Raw genomic sequence first — 20,139 nt, 5'->3', positions numbered from 1 at the left:
CACTTTGGACCCCTTTCTCTCTACGCATCCTGACTGCAGCTCTTACGCAGATGACATAAAACTCTTCATCTCGTCGAAACACGGTGACAAATGTGACGCAATCAACGCCAAGCCACTGCCCTAGTAGAACTTGACCGTTATCTTGAGAATAGTGGCCTAACCATAAACCCGACCAATTCAGCACAAATGCTTTTCACCAACCTAAAGAAGATGAACATAGACATCTACATCAATGGTATTAGGATCCAAAAGGTCTCGCATCACGCTGATCTAGGGCTTACCTGGAATGAAGGCCTGACCTGCAAACAGCACTTCGCCAACCCTAGGGCAAAAACTGTGTCAGCAACGTGGGCGATAAGACAGGAAATTATTGTAGTAAACAACCACAAATTACATACAAACATGTCTTGTTCCGATTCCTATGTATGCCTCGACGATCTGGTCCTCTGTTTCCCTCACTAACATAAAAAATCATGGGTATCGAGTACTGGATTTTAAAGTGGTTGAACCGTGTTAATGGTCACCATTTCACCATCTCCAGATCAGTCATGTATGCAAACTTTGGTTGCACCCTTGGAATCGGTTGCTCATTGTAGGATATCTGTGCAACCTGTCAGCTCCTCACCGATCGCTTTGATGCCCCAAATGTCCAAAATCTTGTTGTAGGTTCTAGGCTTTCCTGCATCCTTTGCGTGGATTCTCCTAAGAAGCTTATTACAGAATTTAACAATTCTTAGATTTTTCTGTCTAACATCCTCCAAACATACAACACCCTGAAAATTGATCCCCACAAGTTCTGTGATGAGAAAGCGTATAGATCTCAGAAGATACAGTACACCGTGATATCGATGGTTATAGAAGTTTCCTGATTATCTCCTTCAGGATGGAATCTCCGTTGAATTCTACTTTGCTCCTCTACAGAGAATTTGTTTTAAATTATTATTTGTTTGTATATATATATATATATATATATATGTTAGTTGTATACAGGGTGTCTCAAGAATACATGGCATAACTTCAGGAATGAGTTCCTCATATGTAGACAAAAAATATTTTACATCAACATAGTTCCGGAAATGCTTGGTTTCCGAGTTTTGAAGGTCTGTCTATGACACTTAACTGTTCACATCACCTTTTATTAATTGTTCAAAATGTCTACCTTCTGCCTGAATACATGCCTCACATTGACGTCTCATGGACTTGCGAAGACGATGCCAAATTCCTGGCATGTTTTGTATTATCTCACAACCTGCCATAATTCGATTGCGGAGAGTTTCCACATTAGCTACAGGAGTCGAATACACCAACGAATTTAAATGGCCCCACAAGAAGAAATCTAGTGGGTTTAAATCAGTGAGTGTGAAGGCCAGCCAGTTGGTCCACCCTCTACTTCAGGAGTCGTAGATCTTGGTTGTTCTCTGTCGGCAGCACGAGGTGTAATGGTCCCATGTTCACAAAGGTGGCAATGGATACCTTCAAACGTTTTTCTGTCTGGACATCTTTCTGGGAACCTTTCGTGGTACAAACGATGAGCCTCCAGAGCATTGCTGTCCGCCAAACCGTACATAAAGTGCATATCCGCTTGCTCCTGATTTGAGTACATGGTCGGAGTGGAAAACTACCAGATTCTGTCAGTACCTTGTGATGTCGTTAGTACCTTGTGATGCCGTTCGATATGTTAAAGTAACATTATATTTGGGAATAAAATTAGAGCAAAAGTTATTCTTTACTGAACATGTAAAGTATATTAAAGAAAAAATTAGGACATTGTATGCCAAGCTCCAGAGAGTAATTAGAGTTGATTGGGGTATAAAAGGATGATCTTTGAACTTGTATGAATGTCTATATATTCCCATAGTCACTTATGCTTCTGGGGCTTGGATACATAGAATTTCAAATGTAATGATTCAAAAATATCTTATTCAGTCACAAAGACTTGCCTTATTAGGCATAACAAGAGCATGTCGGACGGTGTCCTCAGAGGCCTTACAGGTGATTTCTGGTAGGATTCCAGTGTATTATGCTGTTCTGATGTCTGCATTGTTATACTACACCAAAAGGAATATAAGAAAGTCTTCCCTAGGGATTACATCTTGTCCTGAAAATAGGGAATATAGCTGTTTAGATTTAAAAAATGAGAAATTAAGAATATTAAAAGAAATATATTTGAAATGGCAAGAAAGTTGGGAAGCTAGTGAAAAAGGAAGACAGACTTATATGTTTCTTCCTAAAATTGATATGGTAGATGTTAAGAAAAAGGTGTGGTTGCAATTCGGACTTAATGCTGCATTTTTAATCACAGGACATGGTCTGGCACTAAGGTTGCACCAGTTGGGGCTTAAAGAAAATGGTTTATGTAATTGTGGAGCTCTGGAGACCTTTGAGCATATTATGCTTTATTGTCCTAATTATGTAGATATAAGATCTTATTTAGAAAGATCTATAGGATATCTTTTGGAAATGAGCAACCTCTGGGTCCTGTTTTCAGAAAAAAGAATGTTTGTATACTTTAATGAATTTGTTAATAAAGTTTTCAAGGGACGGAGATGACTGCTAGATAGTAGTGGCCCGCCTCCAAGCGGCAGGGGCAGTAATTCCCATGATTAAGATCGGAACATAGAAGTTTAACCGGAATTTTTCTCATGGGAGGCTAAGTGGCCGAAAAATTATTTTGCAAAATTAATTGTTTAGTTGTATTTATTTAATTAACATAATTGAACCTATAACAACGCTGATACGTAGAACTTCATTAAGATCTTAGCCATGGATAGGCGGCAGCCTAGGGAATGGCAGATTTAAATGAATTACTTAAATGGAGTACCTTGTGATGAACGAAATCACCTGCGGGAGATAAGACATTCCGGTTAATAACTCGTGTGCCCTGAACTGATCAAGCACCAATAGGGCAGGTTTGCGTAAGAGCCCAACCGGTCTCCTGCTCCAAACTTTCTCAAACCAGATCTTCATCCCATCCTGATCCATCCAACCCTTGTCATGAACGTGGACAATTACTCCTCGAGGAATGTCTTCTTTTGGCAGTTTTGTGTTTGAAAATCAGCATAGGAGGCAGCTTGGTTCTGTCGGCATAACAAGCTAGAACAACTGTATAATGGCTCTTTACATGTCCTCTTGTCTTTACAGTTACAGTTTTCACTCCCTTCTTATCAACAGTTCTGTTACTTGGGACATCAAATTGAAGGGGGACTTCTTCCATATTTGCAATCTGTCTCAACTCAAACTGATGTATCTTCCGATATTGAAGGACAAAACGATGAAATTCAAGGACCTTCTGCTCATAGCTTTCAGGCATCTTTTGGGCAAGTCTGGTGCATGTACGCATGCTTAGTCCATTCCGTTTCATGAACCTGAAGCACCAATTGTGTCCTCCTTTGAAATCAGTAACTTCTTTTTCATCAGCAATTCTTCTTGCCTCATGCTGAACCATCTTTGTGGACACAGGAATTCCAATTGCCCGTTGTTCTTCAATCCATATCTTCAATTCCCTCTCTAAATGAGGCCATTTTGCCGACTTGCCTCTCATGGCCTTCTTCTGCCATGGCGTTTTCAGTAGGGTTTCTTCTTCCCGTAGCCAGTCTCGGATTGTTTTCTCAGTTGGAGGAGGACCAAACTTACATTCAGCAGCACGATTTCCATTCACTTTTGCAAACTGGATCACTTTTAACTTGAATTCAGCACTGTACGGAAATCTTTTCTGAGCCATTTCTGGGCAGAACGTGGCAAAACGTAACCTAATATACCGGTAACAAGTGCGAAACAATGAGCGCAAAGACAACAAGCATGAAAAAGCGGGAAATGCAAGTAAAAAAAATCTACAACCGCTGTATAAGACGCACCCAGTTTTTAGACCCCAAATTTTTCGAAAAAAGGTGCATCTTATACATGGGGAAATACGGTGTTTTTTTTTTTTTTTTTTTTAGTAGTTGTTGGCGCATCGGCTTCTGTGGCCATAATGCACCTCCTAAGGTTTTTGCAGTACTTTGATCCGAGCCCGTGGCGGGATTCGAACCCGCGACCTTTGGGTTGACAGGCAGGCACTTTACCCACCTGGCTAGCCCGGTCGGCAAGGAAATACGGTACATCTTATTTAACCTACTATTGAAGTTGTATGAGTTTTGAATTTCCTCTGTAGAAAATGTCATTCATTGTACCGGTATTCAAATAATGTGAAAAGGAATTTTAGTTTCAGAAAGTATGCTCCTCTGAATCATGCTTATCAGCTTTGTTCCCTTGACAAATCAGATGGCTTTGCTTTTGTTCAATTTTTTTCTTTTGATTTCATATTCTGTCTAGGATATACAAGATGACGCTGTAGTTCTCCGGAAACGACCATTCTGCAATGCTTTTACAGGATGTGGCAGAAAGCGTTCCGATGGAATGATGTTGGCAGAATCAACAGAGAGAGGAAATTCCTTATCCCGCGAAAACACACCCGTAGCTTTATCAGAAGCCCATCTCTGGGAAGCTCTGCAGCAGAAGCTGAATGAACCATCGAACCTTCGGGAGTTTGTTCTGGGGAAGGTGAGTGGATTTCTGCTGTTTCCATGCAATATATTTATTAAATATTTCAACATCGGTTGACTGATATGTCAACAGGTATAAGAGTTTGAGATTATCAAAGCAGTATTAAGCAATAAAATGTAACAAATTATGTAATTGAGGATTTATTTAATTTCTTGTTTTCATATGCATTAGAACTGCACTGCACTTTGCTAGTGGTTGAATATTCAATCAAATAATTTCATTGACATTTCTAATAAATGTAATTGTTTTCTTGGACAGCACTATAGTATTCACTGCCAATCGGCCCAAATGCATTGCTATGTTTTTTTTATCCCTTCTGTCAGCATGGGGGCTCACATCTGGTGAGTATGGGCTTGGCACACCCAGGGTCCTGAGCTGGATATCATCATTCTTCTCTTTCTTGATGATTCCTTTTTACTCTCTCTCTCAGGGTAACTCGGGAATTTTTTATTTTTTTTTAGCTGGTTCAGCATAAGCTTCAGGCTTGCTTGAACCATATGGCTAATAATAAAATAATGATTTTCTTGTAAAATTAGATGTCATTACTAAATAGGAATAATATATTTTATAAAAATTAATACAAATTACTTAACAATCTTTACACCAACAATAAAATCATTTTTTTTTTAAATTTAAAAATATGTTAACAGGACATTTAACAGACTTGTGGACATTTGCATACTAGATTAAAATCCAGAAAAACAAAGTCCCAAAAGAGACCTATGACATGTAAGAACAGTCTCCAACTTAGCAACCACCTCTCTAATTGATTAAAAATTACTCCTTCCTCACCATCTATATGTGATCTAACTTTGTTATTAAATAATTATTTCCACAGGTTTAAAATATCTTTACTCGTTATTTCTGTTCGGAGTTTTTTTTGTTATTTTTCTAATAAAAAAATGTGCTTCTGTGATTTTTCAATTTTGTAAAATGTTTTTTCCTTCCTACTATTTTATATTAATGGAAAATATTTTAAGATATATGAGGAGGGGAAAAATCATTTTACAAAAAGGAAAATGAAAAAAGCATATTTATTAAAAATTTAACAAAAACAATAGTGAAAATATTTCGGACCAATGGAAGAATTATTCAGTAACAAAAATGAGACAGAAGGGGATATCTGGGTAATTTTTAACCAATAAAAAAAAAAAAAAAAATTATGAAAGTTGTTCACTGAGTCTGAGCGCATTATCTAAAACTATCTCTAAAGTCTTTTCCTAGAAAGGAATCTCCCTTGTCTTTCATTTAAGAGTTACATCATTTAAATTATAAATTTTATAATTTAAATGTAGTAACTCTTAAATGAAACTCTTGCATCCCCATGGTGGGACCAGTAAAAATTTAATTCTCAGGGCCAAAAAGAATATAAAATGGACTTTGACTTTTCCACTACTAAGCCAACTTGCTTATTATATAATCTTGATACCACTGACAAAGACTATCAGATGTATCGGCCCAAAAGGATTAAAAATGACTCTTTTCCAAGATATATCCCATCCTTCATAATAATACATGCAACGGGGACCCAAGTTTTAACTAAGCTTTCACCATTCCTATTACAGAAAAGTATTGAGAAGGCAATTACAGGTTTTCCCAAAATGGTTAAAACTTCAGTGAGGAGATCTTTTGATAGAGACATCTAACACAAAACGGTCAAAATAGTTGTTAAAACAAACAACCTTTGCTGGACTTCAGTTACAGTCACTCCTCAAGAGCTAAGAGACCAATGATTTGTACAGGCAACAAATATTATAACTATCTGTTGTATCATACTCACTTAAAAGCACAATTCTAATACCAACAGTTAAAGCAGGATAACAGGCCAAAATGACACGATACTGATCATGTGAAATCAGTCTGTATATACCAAACTATATAGGGTGTTATAAATGTCACAAATATGGTCATTCGCAAGCAACACATAGATGAGATCCAAAGAACGTAGCTGATCAGTGTATGCTGCTACCTACTCTATCTGTTTGGATTGCAGAGGGAATCATGTGGCCTTGTTATTGTTATTTTGGTTTTTAGGAGCATTAGCAACTAAGGCCATATTGCTCCGGGATATGCGGTGGTCATTTCCTGACCTTTCCGCATCCTCCGTATTTGGTGGTGACGGGCTCGAACCCCGGTCTAATCAAGAAACATGTGCTACGCACTGCTGCTCCTTCTCACCTGGCTACGGAGGCGCCTCATGTGGCCTTCTCTGAGACATGTGAATTATGGAAATATAAAGTCGAAAACAAAGTTACATCTCCTGAAGCAAGAAAACAAATACTGTTAAATATGCCTGCCTGTTTATATGTAGCCACTGTTAAGAGCTAACTAGAGTTGCTAACTAGACTAATCTCTCTCTCTCTCTCTCTGACCAGAGATAGTGACATCTACTGCAGTAGGTCAACAGTACTCTCTTCCACCAAGGCAGGCATATCCTCAAACACAGTTCATGAGAAAATGAACTGTGTTTGAGGATATGTACCCAGTAGCACTTGACAAACTGCCAACTCGCAATAATTGACTAAAACAAAGCATGCTGTCACTAATGGCAAAAAACAATTGTTGTTCCACCAGTATGGAAATAGTTGTCTTCTGCTGCATGCAGAAGACAACTTAGAAAAAGGCCAACTTATGTTACCAAAAGACAGACAATACAGTCACTTTCTCCAAAAAAAGAAGAGAAAAAAAAAAAAAATCAAACAACACACCAAAAATCAAGAAAAGCAGAGAGACCTTGATGCACAGCAATAGAGAAAAGTTAGATCTAATATAACATTTTGACTCTGTAGCAGTATGCTTACAAGAAATTACCTAAACCCCCAGGTGTCTTTCAAGTTTTGGAACTACACCGTTTACAGATGTGACAAGTACAGAGTTTCCATTGCCTGGAGAAGTTGTTATTCTAGTTAGAGGTAATAGCACCTATATCCATTTACCACAGATGGATCTCTTCTCTGGACTTCTTAGTATACTCTTTGTCTAACTCTTCAAATATGGAGTGGTCATGGCTGAATAATCTGCACAAAAATGATCACCTTGCAGGTGCCTAATCTCCAGACGCTGCAATTTGTAGAACTTAAGCCATTTTTTGGTAACACCAACCCTTTGTTCTACACACCAATCTTTTTGTTTCCCTTCTCTGTACTTGTTCCAGTAGCTCTACATCCTTCCTAAAATGAGGCCTTCAGACCTGTATGCAGTATGCAAGGTGTGGCTTGACCATTGCTTTATACAAGAGGATAATCACCTTATTCCTACTAGTAAAATAACTGTATATCATTGACAAAACCCCATGAGCTACTTTTGCAGCCTGTCTAGATTATCAGAAAATTTCGTATCTGACTGCACAATTACCCCAGGTATTTTTCATTCTCCACTAACCTTAGTGTAGTACCACAGAGTTGGTATGTTATTCTAGGGTTACTGCTACCCATATGCAGTACAGGTAACCCTCGTATAATCCGGTAGTTTGGTTCCTCAGGCTTCCTTGCACCATATGACTAATGCGAAACCGTGTTATATGGGACTAAGAACCAGTACAAAAAGGGAGGTTACGTTCCAAAAGCCAACAAAAATACACCATTTTTGTTTTTTATAACTATCAAAAATTAAATTTTTTTAGTAGTAATAACTGAACAAACGTCTTGCCTTAAAAACTGATATTTACATGTCAGATAATGTTTGTTCATTTAATTTTCTTCCTCTTCATTGCTGCCAGGCACAATCTCTTCTGCAGCATCTAGATTTTGTGTACCTTCTGGTCTCTTTAAAAGTCACAAACTGCACTCTTCGAAGTCACAATTATTTTTTATGGTCTCAAACAAGCACACGTTCGATAGCACAGAACCTAACCCTGGGATCTCCCAACAAAATACAGTGAACCCTGCTTTAAATGATACGTGAAAATTCGAAGGATATTTTCCAGTTAGCAAAATAAAAATAAATTTACATGTACATACACGGCTTAATTAATATGTACAGACTAATTGATATTTCTGTTCACTGACTTTTTTTTCTTTTTTTTTTTCGTTGTAACATTTAAAACAGTAAAAATAAGCAATTAATAACAAAGAACATGGTATGCACAAGTTTCAACAAACACAATACACACAAGCGAGATATGGAGCAATAAGTTTCTAAAAATTTATTTATTTATTATATGATTGAATATTTCATGGAAGAGGAAACACTTTTCACCATAAAAACATGAAAACCCACAGAATTTCAGCTATTGGTACTATTGCAAAGGCACCTTCATAGCTAGGAGCAGCAGTGCGTAGCACACGCTTCTTGATTAAACCGGGGTTCAAGCCCAGGACCACCAAATACGGTGGATGCAGAAAGGTCAGGGAATGACCACCACCCAGGGTCCTGAGCTGGATATTATCATTCTTCTCTTTCTTGGTGATTCCCTTCTACTTCTCTCTCTCTCACTCACAGGGTAACTTGGGAATTTTTTTTCTGTTGCAGCATAAGCCTCAGGCTTCCTTGCACCATATGACTATTAATAATAATAATAATATCCCCAGAGCAATATGGCCTTAGTTGCTAACCTCCTAAAAACCAAATAACAACAACTATTGCAAATGCAAGATCGAGTTTACTACCCATTTATAATTGATTACACTAACAGAAAAGACCAATAAACCAGAAACTGCAAATTGTTTTTATTGTTTTATGGTAGTAACCTCCAGAAATGTGCTTTAGAAAAATACCATGAAGACGATAACGACTGGTGAGTCAATAGCAGGGATTGACAAAAAGGAATGGAAACGTTGAAAATTACATCTAACATCTAAGCAGGGTTTTCCCAGCACAAAAATACCATGTTATGCGAGATTTTCTGCAATTCTTAAACCATGTTAGAGTGAAACCTTGTTATATAAGTACCGTGTTGTGCGAGGTTTGCTGCAATTCATCAATCATGTTAGAGCGAAACTGTGTTGTAGAAGTACTGTGTTATACAGGGGTTGCCTGTATTTGCATTTGTCAATGTTAAACTACAGTTGCCCCCTCTCAGCCCATCTGCTTAACTTTTGTAGATCCTGTTGCAGTAGCATACTGTCATTAAATCCTGCCAACTTTCTGTTGTCTGCGATTTTATCCCATTTCCAGATTGGAAATTTGGTAAAATGCAAATATAGAAGACCTCTTAATATACATGAAGTGTATTGGCCTGTACACCCATTAGCAGATCCATCGGCCTATAAGGCTGATGGATCTGCTGATGAGGCTACTGACTAGACATTTTTTTGGGAGCCGATAAATGGAACTTTATTTATTGATTTGAAATTATTGTATTTCTCTAACTTTTGATTTAAAATTAGTAGTGTAATATTTATTTGTAATTCCCTGATTCATTTGGTGTATTTGTTCTTTACTTGGCCCTTGTAATTGCTTAAAAAAACAGTCTAATTCTGTCGGCATTATGTTGTATCGATAAAAACGTTCAAATTTTGCTGCCATTGTTTTATTATTCATATAGCACTATAGCACAGCGGTTTTCAACTGGGGTGCTGCAACAACATTCCAGGGGTGCCACGTAATTTGGGTTTAAGTTACTTAAACCTATTAATGTTTTTTAATTTATATGTTTATTTCATTATAAAAAGGTGTACAGTTTCTTTTTAATTTTGTGGTGATCTATAATTGATATTTACTTAATACTTCTATATAAAGAATAAAATTATATAATTTGTATTATGAAATGTAATTTTTACATTTCATAATACAAATTATATGATATTTATTACAATTATATTATTTTAATAAATATCATATAACACACACACACACACACATATATATATATATATATATACACACACACACACATATATATATATATATATATATATATATACACACACACACACACAGAGAATCGGATCTAACAGACAGAAAATTGGGTAGGGATGCTGCAAAATAAAATAAATTACTTATTAAAAAAAGGTTGAAAACCACTGATATAGCAGATACTGGAGGTTGCTATGTAGCTTTGTAATCAGTAGATGAAGAGACTTATAAACTATAATTTATAGCACTACATATGGGTTTTAATAACTTAACTTTATCACGTAGTCCGGTGCTGCCGTAGCCGGGTGGGCAGGAGCAGCAGTGCATAGCACACGATTCTTGATTAGACTGGGGTGCGAGCCTGTGACCACCAGATGCGGAAAGGTCAGGGTATGACCTCCGCATATCCCGGAGCAATATGGCCTTAGTTGCTAATGCTCCTAAAAAAACCAAATAACAAACAAAAACAACAATAACAATCACGTAGTCTGTAATATATGACATTAATATTCGTTGAGCTTTTAGTATTGGTGATTTGGTATATAGTATTGGAAATTGGTCACTTGAGAGTTTGAATAACGTAGGTTGATGATAGATGGATGAATTTATTATCTATTACAACTACTTATTTTTCACAAACGTAACAGTACAGTGTATAGTACACATAAATTAAACTTGACAGGAGGTATGAAATACATATACTGTAAACTCGATATCGCAATATATATATATATTCAATAATGAAAAATTCATAAATAACATAACGAGTGCAGGTGTTATTACTGCATTAGGATGTAAGTTTAGGTAGTATTTTTAATTATATTCAATTTGAACCGAAATCATGTCTCAGACCAGAGAAGCAAAGCAAAAGGCTCAAGGTAGTGGAAGTACTGTGGATCAGGAAGCAATGAAAGGGACAGTTGTACTCTGAATCACAGCTTTATGAAATGTACTGCTTGTTTAATGTTTGCAGACTATCAGAATGGGACATGATATTGCCAAGGAGATGGCTCTGTATAAAGAGTGTGAGGATATTAGGTGCCAATTCAGTATTGTTATGGGCCTTTATGAGAGCTTGAAGAACAGGGTGGATGCACTTGAAAATTTTAAATTGGGGACCCACATCAACACAAGAGCGGCAACCTCCCAAGCACAATGTGCTACTCCCTAAGGAGCTAGTTGTCGTCAGTGACTTAATTATCAGGAAAACAGGAATTATATTCTGCAAAAAAAGGATAGCTGTAATAGGGCCAGGTTAAAAAGTTAGATGACAGAGTAGATTTTTTTATGGGAACCAAAGGTAACACATTGGCACTAATGACATTAAGAGTAGAAGATCTGCTGACCTTACTTAACAAGTACAGGTAAATGTCGAAAAAAAAGTTGAGAGTTGGGGTTAAATTTGAACTGTTTGCACTTCTGCCCAGGCACGATAGGAGGATATTAATGAGAACATACGATGAGAGCCTTGTAAATCACTTCGGCTATGGAGAGATTGTGCAAGGTTCATGAAGAAGAATTTTTCTTAGTGTGGCCTGCACTTGTTAACAGAAGACACTGCTTCTACAGAGATGGGATACACTTAAATAGAAAGGGTGCAAGAATATTTGCTCATGCTATTAAGGCAGTGTTAGGTTGGTGGGAAAACTGCTAGCTTAGGGAATACACAGACTAATTAGCATTAGTAGAGGCATATGATGCAAGAAAGCAAGCTTATGCAGCATCAGCCAAAAAAAAAAAACAAAAAAACTCTCCTATTTCACCCCTCCATTCATTCCATATACCTTTTCAGATCAGCCTTAAATTCGTTTAGGCTATCAACTTCCACAACAAAGGATGGAAGTCTGTTCCACCAACAAACCACATGCTGGCCAAAGGAAAACTTCTGCACATCTATCTTTCCTGGCACCTCCATAGCCAGGTGGGCAGGAGCAGCAGTGCGAAGCATACGCTTCTTGATTAGACCGGGGCTCGAGCCCGTGCCCACCAAATATGCAGGATGCGGAAAAGTCAGGGAATGGCCACCGCATATCTCCCGAGCAATATGGCCTTAGTTGCTAATGCTCCTAAAAACCAAATAACAAACAAACAATCTTTCCTCAATTTGAATTTATGCTCTCTCAGGTGATTATTCTGAGCCAGAGGAAGAATCCCATCAGCACTGAGCATGCTCAAACCAGTCAAGGCTTTGTACACCTCAATCAGATCACCTCGCAGGTGCCTGGTCTCCAGACACTGTAATTTGCAAAACTTAAGCCTTTCTTCATAAAAGCAACCCTTTGTTCCATTCACTAATCTTGTTGCTCTTCTTTGTACTCGTTCGAACAGCTCTACATCCTTCTTAAAATTAGGCTTCCAGACCTATATTCGGTACTCAAGGTGTGGCCTGACCATTGCCTTATACAAGGGGATAATCACCTCCTTATCCCTGCCAGAAAAATTCCTGTATATCATTGATAAGACACCACGAGCTTCATATCTGCCTGCACAATTACCCCCAGGTCCTTTTCGTTCTCTACCACTGTCAGTGTAGTACCACTGAGTTGATACGTTACTCTGGGATTACTACTTCCCATATGTAGTACTTTACATTTGTCAATGTTAAACTTCATTTGCCATCTCTCAGTCCATCTGCTCAAATTTTCTAGATCCTGTTGCAGCAGTGTACTGTCATTAGTGTCATTAACAACCCTGCCAACCTTCGTATCGTCTGCAAACTTGGACATTAAGCCTGATATACCATCATCAATATCATTTATAAATACAGAAAACAACAATGGACCCAACACTGATCCCCCCCGTATAGAATTTAAATACTGTCTCAGACCTCCATAGTCACCTTTACAAAAGCAAAAACCCTTCCCTTTACACTATATAGTTACCTATACAGTAATAAATTTTACTGATTAACTGATAATATTATATACTATACTAAGCTAACGCTATCTCGTATGGGATATAACGTTGTATCGTATAAAAATGGTGATAAGTTACGAATGGTAAATATACGGACACTTAACACTTAAGTCTTAACTTCCAAAATCTCACTATCTAAATTCAGAATAAACCAAGGATCTTGACTAGTTCTATAAGCAACTTATAGAAAATAATTTAATAAAACAATTAAGTCAATAAAGCGGCTAAATATATCTAAAAACGTTGTGTTCGCTGGAGCTGCAAAACTTGTAAAACATGTGGATTGGATACCCTTACTGATACCAAGTAATAACCTACAAAATATCTATTGAAGTTAAAAATTAAACTAAGTATCGTAACTAGGAATATAAAGCTACTCTAGAAAATAAATTAATATGCCAATTTAAGTTAATAAAACAGAAATTTTTTTTTAAAAAACTTCTCTATTAACCGGAGCCGTAAAAACTTCTCCTGCACAAGGCTACTCTTGAGTCCAGTCCAATCCTTCAACCCCGATGTGAATATATCATGTCAATTAAGCAGCTACTACAGATGTACAGTTTCATCTATGCCAATTCATATCTACCGTCTCTTGCATAGCTACTTTCACGATCGTAGGGTGGTGGTTAGCATTAGCATTAGTAGAGGCATTTGATGCAAGAAAGCAAGCTTATGCAGCATCAGCCAAAAAAAAAAAAAAAAAAAAAACCCCACTTCCACTACACCCCTCTGTTCATTCAAAATACCTGTCCAGCTGAGCCTTAAACTTATTTAGGCTATCAACCTCCACTACAAGGGATGGAAGTCTGTTCCACCAACCAACCGCCCGCTGGCTAAAGGCAAATTTCCGCACGTCTATCCTACATCTGTCTTTCCTCAATTTGAATTTATGCCCTCTCAGGTGATTATTCTGAGCTAGAGGAAGAATCCCATCAGCATTGAGCATGCTCAAACCATTCAAGGCTCTATACACCTCTATCAGATCACCTCGCTGGTGCCTAGTCTCCAGACACTGTAATTTGCAAAACTTAAGCCTTTCTTCGTAAGAGCACCCCTTTGTTCCATTCACCAATCTTGTTGCCCTTCTCTGTACTCGTTCCAGCAGCTCTACATCCTTCTTGAAATGAGGTCTCCAGGCCTGTATACAGTACTCTAGGTGTGGCCTGACCATTGCCTTATACAAGGGAATAATCACCTCCTTATCCCTGCTGGAAAAATTCCTGTATATCATTGACAATACTCCATGAGCTACTCTTGCAGCCTGTCTGCACTGCTCAGAGAACTTCATATCTGCCTGCACAACCACCCCCAAGTCCCTTTCATTCTCTACTACTGTCAATGTAGTACCACAGAGTTGATACGTTGCTCTGGGGTTGCTGGTTTCCCATGTGTAGTACTTTACATTTGTCAATGTTAACAATGTTTGTCACACGGTCTCCAGAGGGGTTCATCATTGGTCCTTTAATGTGGAACTTCATCTTGGACGAGTTGTTAAACCAAGACTGGAATGGTGTAGAGATCGTAGCTTACGCAGATGATATTGCCGTACTCGTGTGCAGTAATGCCCGTTTAGAGCTGGAACAAAAGGCCAGCTGGGTTTTGGACAACATAGACTTGGGCCTCGGTTCACAAGCTGATGATATCGCCGACAAAGTCACAGTGCATGATGCTTAAAGGACAATTTAGTCCGAACAGACATCCCACAGTAAGCCTTGGTGGGTGAAACTTGGACGTCCTGCACAAGTGTCTCTTTGTTCCCATTATTACCTATGCCTGTGGAGCCTGGGGTCAGGCAATTGACAGATGCATCGTGAAGCGACACTTGATGGCAGCTCAGCGTTTTGCGCTGCTTTGTGTGACCAGAGCCTGCCGCACTGTCTCCATAGAGGCCCTACAGATAATCACTGGTACAGTGCCAGTTGATTTGGTAGTTCTCGAGCGACTCCTTAGATATCGGACCAAGATTAACTTACCCACGGAAGTAATGGGTGTCCGTTGTTGCCCCGATGCGGGGAGAACTTACGGCAGACCCGATTTTAAGGCAGAAGGCAAGCGCATTTCGCAAGAGGTCCTTCAGCTCTGGCAAGGGCGTTTAGCAACGTCCTCCAAGGGCAGAGTGACGTTTGATCTGCTGCCTGATATTTTTAAGTTGGAACCGATACAGAGATGGCCTAAGCTTGGAGTCTTTCAAGCTATGGTTGTTACTGGACATGGACTTCGGTGGCGACTACATCAGCTTGGCCTTGCGGACAGTGATAGCTGTCATTGCGAGCAGGGTGAGGATAGTCAGCATGTGATTTTTAACTGTCAATTATGTGACATTCCAAGGCGAAGGCTTCTTGGCCAGTTAGGGGTTTCCTCTCCCCATGACTTGCAAAGGCTTTTCGTTGACGAAAGTATATATAAAGCTTTCTTGACATATCTTAAGGATGTAAATAGTATTCATAGTGCTCAAGGCACTACTCGAATCAGGTAGGTTCATTTTATTCCCATATGCTTGCGGATGTTAGCATTGTGTTGCAACTGCTTGTCGTCGCTTATATTGTATTGTATAATATGTATATGGTACTGTTTGACTACTAAATTGATATAGTTTTCCAGATTGTGGTTTGATCAAAGCAATCTGAATTCTATAAAATTAGAGTTAAAAGCTAGTGTAAATAAGGGTAGTAGCGACCTGCCTCTACAAGGCTAGGGATGTTAAACTTCCCTGCGGTAGGGCGAGGTCCCTACTGCACGGAAGGCTAAATAGGTCGATGTAATTAGCTAAACGGTGTTGTTGAGCTTTCGCTCAGGGAACGCTGCAATGAGTGTAAATATGATGATGATGTGCCAATTCATACTCACAAACTCAATATATATAGTAAATCCTTGAGTTAACGGACCTCACAAATAATAATACAGTAATGTACATATTAATCTTGACATATTATTTTTTTTAGGTTATATAAAACTTGTATTATTAATTTTTAATTAATAATTACCTATTTCCATTATTGTTTTGATAATTACCTACTTTTATTTTTATAATGAAATTTAGGAAATTGTTTTTTATTCTTTTCTGAAAATGTGTTCAAATAGCTGTTTTCCCAGATTGGCAGGCATTGACTTGCGAGCTGAATGTGACTTGGACACTCAGGTCTACAGACTCTTTTTGTTTCGGTCTTAGTCTACCTCAAGCTATTCTGCGGTTAGGTTGTATACAGAGTGTTTTTGTGATTTCTGAATTGTGACTTTATTTATTAAATAATTTTGTAATCCTTACAATTTAAAATGGCATCAAGTGATAGAGGAATTAAAAGAAAGCGTGTGAACTTAAATGCGGTATTGAAATTAGAGCTAATTGAGAAATTAGAACAAGGCATCTCAGTAGCACGTGTTTGTGAAATTTACGGCGTAAAAAAACAGTTTCTGATATCTGTAAATCAAAGGCCAAATTGCACCATAATTTTATGTTGTACAGTACTATATATTGTGTAAAAGCATTTTTTTTTTAACATTAAGAACAATAAAAAATGCCCCCCCCCCCCCCCCCCAGGTTACATTCGATTTAATGGACTTTCAGCATTAACGGACATCCTTTCTGCCCTATTAGTCCTTTAAATCGAGGGTTTACTGTACTGTAAAACATTGCTCTCTTCTTAAAATGTCACGATCTTAGGATAGCAAAATGTCACTATCTTAGGCATATGGCAGTTTTAGAAAAGCTACACACCTTTGCAACCTAAAAGGTGAATGTGCTCTCATAAGACCATTTCAATACATGAACAACATTTCCCACTTAAATATGTCCTAGGGAGTAATAAATATTTAAATCTGAAGTGTGGCAGTCTTTTATTAAGACATATTTTTAGCTATAATCTTCAGCTTATAACAATGTAAATAATTTTGAAATTTTATTACTACTGGCACTTTTATTTGCTCATACTCTGGTGGTTATTTCAATTATTACAGACGTCAAAACTATTTTATAAATTACTTAATTGCAGATATTCTGTTAATTTATGTGCTTCTTTTTAAATCATGGTATGGTAATGGTGTGTGTGTGTGTGTGTGTGTGTGTGTGTGTGTGTATATATATATATATATATATCTCCATTTTTATGTGCTTAGGTGAAATCTCCTGTTTTGGATCTTCTTATGTCTGGCCTGGCAAGGAAAACAAAGGACCAACTTGAGGTGAGAGAATAAATTACATTGACTAGTAAGGTCAAAATAGCATGAAAACTTTGTTATCATACATTTAATGAGTTGAATATGATTACAATCTGTAAAGTAGAGTTATGTTCATTATCATTTCCAGTCTAGCAATGAACCATATATAATAAATCTAGAAATCATTCATTGTTGAAAATAGTCTCTTTCAATGGTCATTGCTTGATGTGATTTCAATCTGTTAGGCAATGGCCTTCCATAGAAATGTTTCTGAGATAAATTCATCATATGGTGCTCATTGCCCCAACCCATTATCACTATTTATTTTTTTTGTTTATTAAATTAAAGAGGGCAGCCTGTTTTCCTGACAGCCCCACAATGTATTGCAATAATCAAAAGGAAATAATTTCTAACATAACATATACCACTAGTTGGTTATCATTCCTGGCACATGTAGAGGGCAAGGGATCTTCTGCCAGCATACAGATTAACATTAGTAGAGGCATATGATGCAAGAATGTATACACATCATCAGCCAAAAAAAAAAAAAAAAAAACAATTCCCCATTTCACTCATCCATTTACTCTAAACGTTTGTACAGTTTTTCCTTGAATTTGTTTAAGCTATCAACTTCCACAATGACAGATGGAAGTTTGTTCCAGCAATCAACAACCTTCGTGCAACACAGTGGCAACCCCCAAGGCAGGATGCGCTGGTCCCAAAGGAACTAGTAGTTGTTGGTGACTCTATTGTCAGGGAAATGGGAAACATGCTTTGTAAAAAGGATAGGTGGAACAGGACCAGGGTATGTCTGCCAGGGGCAAAGGTTGATGACGTTGTAGAGCAGATATCATCTTTTAAGGGCACAAAAGGTGATATAGTTGTACATGTTGGCACTAATGATATTAAGAGTAGGAGACCGGCGGAATTACTTAACAAATACAGGTCACTGACGAAAAAAAAGCCGTGAATTAGGGTTGAATTTGAAAGTGTCTGCAATTCTGCCCAGACACGATAGGAGGGAGTTTATGATGAGAGCCCTGTCGATCAATTCGGCCCTGGAAAGATTGTGCAGGACTCAAGGGGTAGAATTTTTTTCAGCCTGGTCTGTACTTGTTAACAGGAAAGACTGCTTCTACATACAGGGATGGGATACACTTAAATAGAAAGGGTGCAAGAATGTTTGCTGATGCTATCGAGGCAGTGTTAGGTGGATCTGCTAGATTGGGGGATACAAGGACTAATAGATTAACAGTAGCCACTGTCAGAGGAGAAAGTGATTCTTGCACTGCTTCTATTGGAATGAGCAGCAGCCTGGAAAATAAGATGCAGGATATTACAGAGACTGCTGGGAATCATGGGGGTACAAGTAAACACATGGGTTGTGTTAGGGTGGCCAAGAGGAAGAGCAGGTGCATGTATACTTGCATGTACACCAATGCTAGGAGTTTAGTAAATAAATTTGATGAATTTGAGTTATTGCTCAAAAAATCAAAGGCAGATATTGTTGGCATTTCAGAGAAGTGGTGTCACACAGATATAAGGATAGTATGAATCAGAGCTGTATTACTCAATATGTTCTACGTTGGTAATAATATTAGTAAATTGATAAGAGGAGTTTACCTCAATATAGTACGTGGAACACTTCCGTATGATACCCTCCAGAAATTAAAACGGAAAAATCGACAACTTACCGGTACATTAAAGTAAAATATAAATAATTAAAGTGAAATATAAATAATTAAATAATCAATTTAACACAATTCAAAACAATTAAAATTCAAATTAACGCAATTTAAAAGAATCTAACGAAAATATTCAAAACGATTTTCCTTCCTGAAGCTGACAATGCTTTTCGACCGACTGTCGTGATCACAGGAATGAAAATTATCGAATCAGGCTAAACCTGCAACTTAAATAGTGATTATGTGTCTTCGCGCATGCGCGTAAAGGTCCACGCATCGGAGATCAAATATGGCCGCCGAACATTAACAGAATTCTCGCGTAATTTAATTTCAACGGTTTCTGCAATTAATAGTCGCGTATAATTACGTTGAACGTTAAGTATTTTGGCCTCGTTAAATAAAAAAGTATGTTTTTCGTTAATGGCATGAAAGGCTAATTCTGACGCTGCTGAACGAGAAGCACGAACAGAGGCTTCGTGTTGATTTACACGGATATTAAGAGAAAACCGCGTGGAACCCTGATAAGACGAGTCGCAATCACCGCAAGAAATGTTGTATACTAGATCATTAATTTGTGTTGCGAACGCCGAAAGAACCGAGCGATTGTTCAGTATAGTGTGTAACTTCCGTATAGGCCTAGCTATAATTTTAAATTCGGTATCTTTAAAGAATCTGTTAAGCTGTTTGTGCCACTGTTCAACATATGGGACAGAAATAAAGTATTTTTTGATATTACTATTGTTGATTGGTGCAGTATTTTGTATCCTATCCTTAGCTTGTACCCTAATTCGATTTATTGTGTTAATGGGATAACCCCTGTTCAAGAATCTGCTAGTTAATATTTGTATTTCTGAGTCTAAAGCAGAATCCGTCGTTGAATATTTATAGGCATTTAGAAATTGATTAAAGATAATCGATCTTTTGTAGGTGAACGGGTGGTAGCTATTATAATGTAGAAGCGTACCGGTGTTTGTGGGTTTTCGATAGATGCTAAATTGTATTTTGTTCGAGTCCCGGGTAAGCGTGAAATTTAGAAAGTTTAATG

The 20,139-nt window shown here is 37.7% G+C and overlaps 1 protein-coding gene across 3 annotated transcripts in view; it reads left to right on the top strand.

Annotated features, from left to right (window-relative positions):
• The window catches only part of LOC150083223 (uncharacterized), a 279,993-nt gene that overhangs the window by 248,300 nt on the left and 11,554 nt on the right, over positions 1–20,139 (top strand). For 2 of the 3 annotated variants that reach the window (XM_090377115.1, XM_090377116.1), the window contains exons 3-4: positions 4,312–4,539; positions 17,368–17,433. In XM_090377115.1, the coding sequence (XP_090233241.1) occupies positions 4,312–4,539; positions 17,368–17,433 (294 nt within the window). Of the gene's footprint in view, positions 1–4,311; positions 4,540–17,367; positions 17,434–20,139 lie in introns of those variants that run through there. The other variant, XM_090377117.1, reaches the window with a different exon arrangement.

Source organism: Mastigoproctus giganteus, chromosome 7 (genome assembly GCF_048544385.1).
Source record: "Mastigoproctus giganteus isolate SK-2022 chromosome 7, ASM4854438v1, whole genome shotgun sequence".
Taxonomy (NCBI): Eukaryota; Metazoa; Arthropoda; class Arachnida; order Uropygi; family Thelyphonidae; genus Mastigoproctus; species Mastigoproctus giganteus.
Note: the sequence above shows the minus strand (reverse complement) of the source record. Positions and strands in the feature narration are given on the sequence as shown.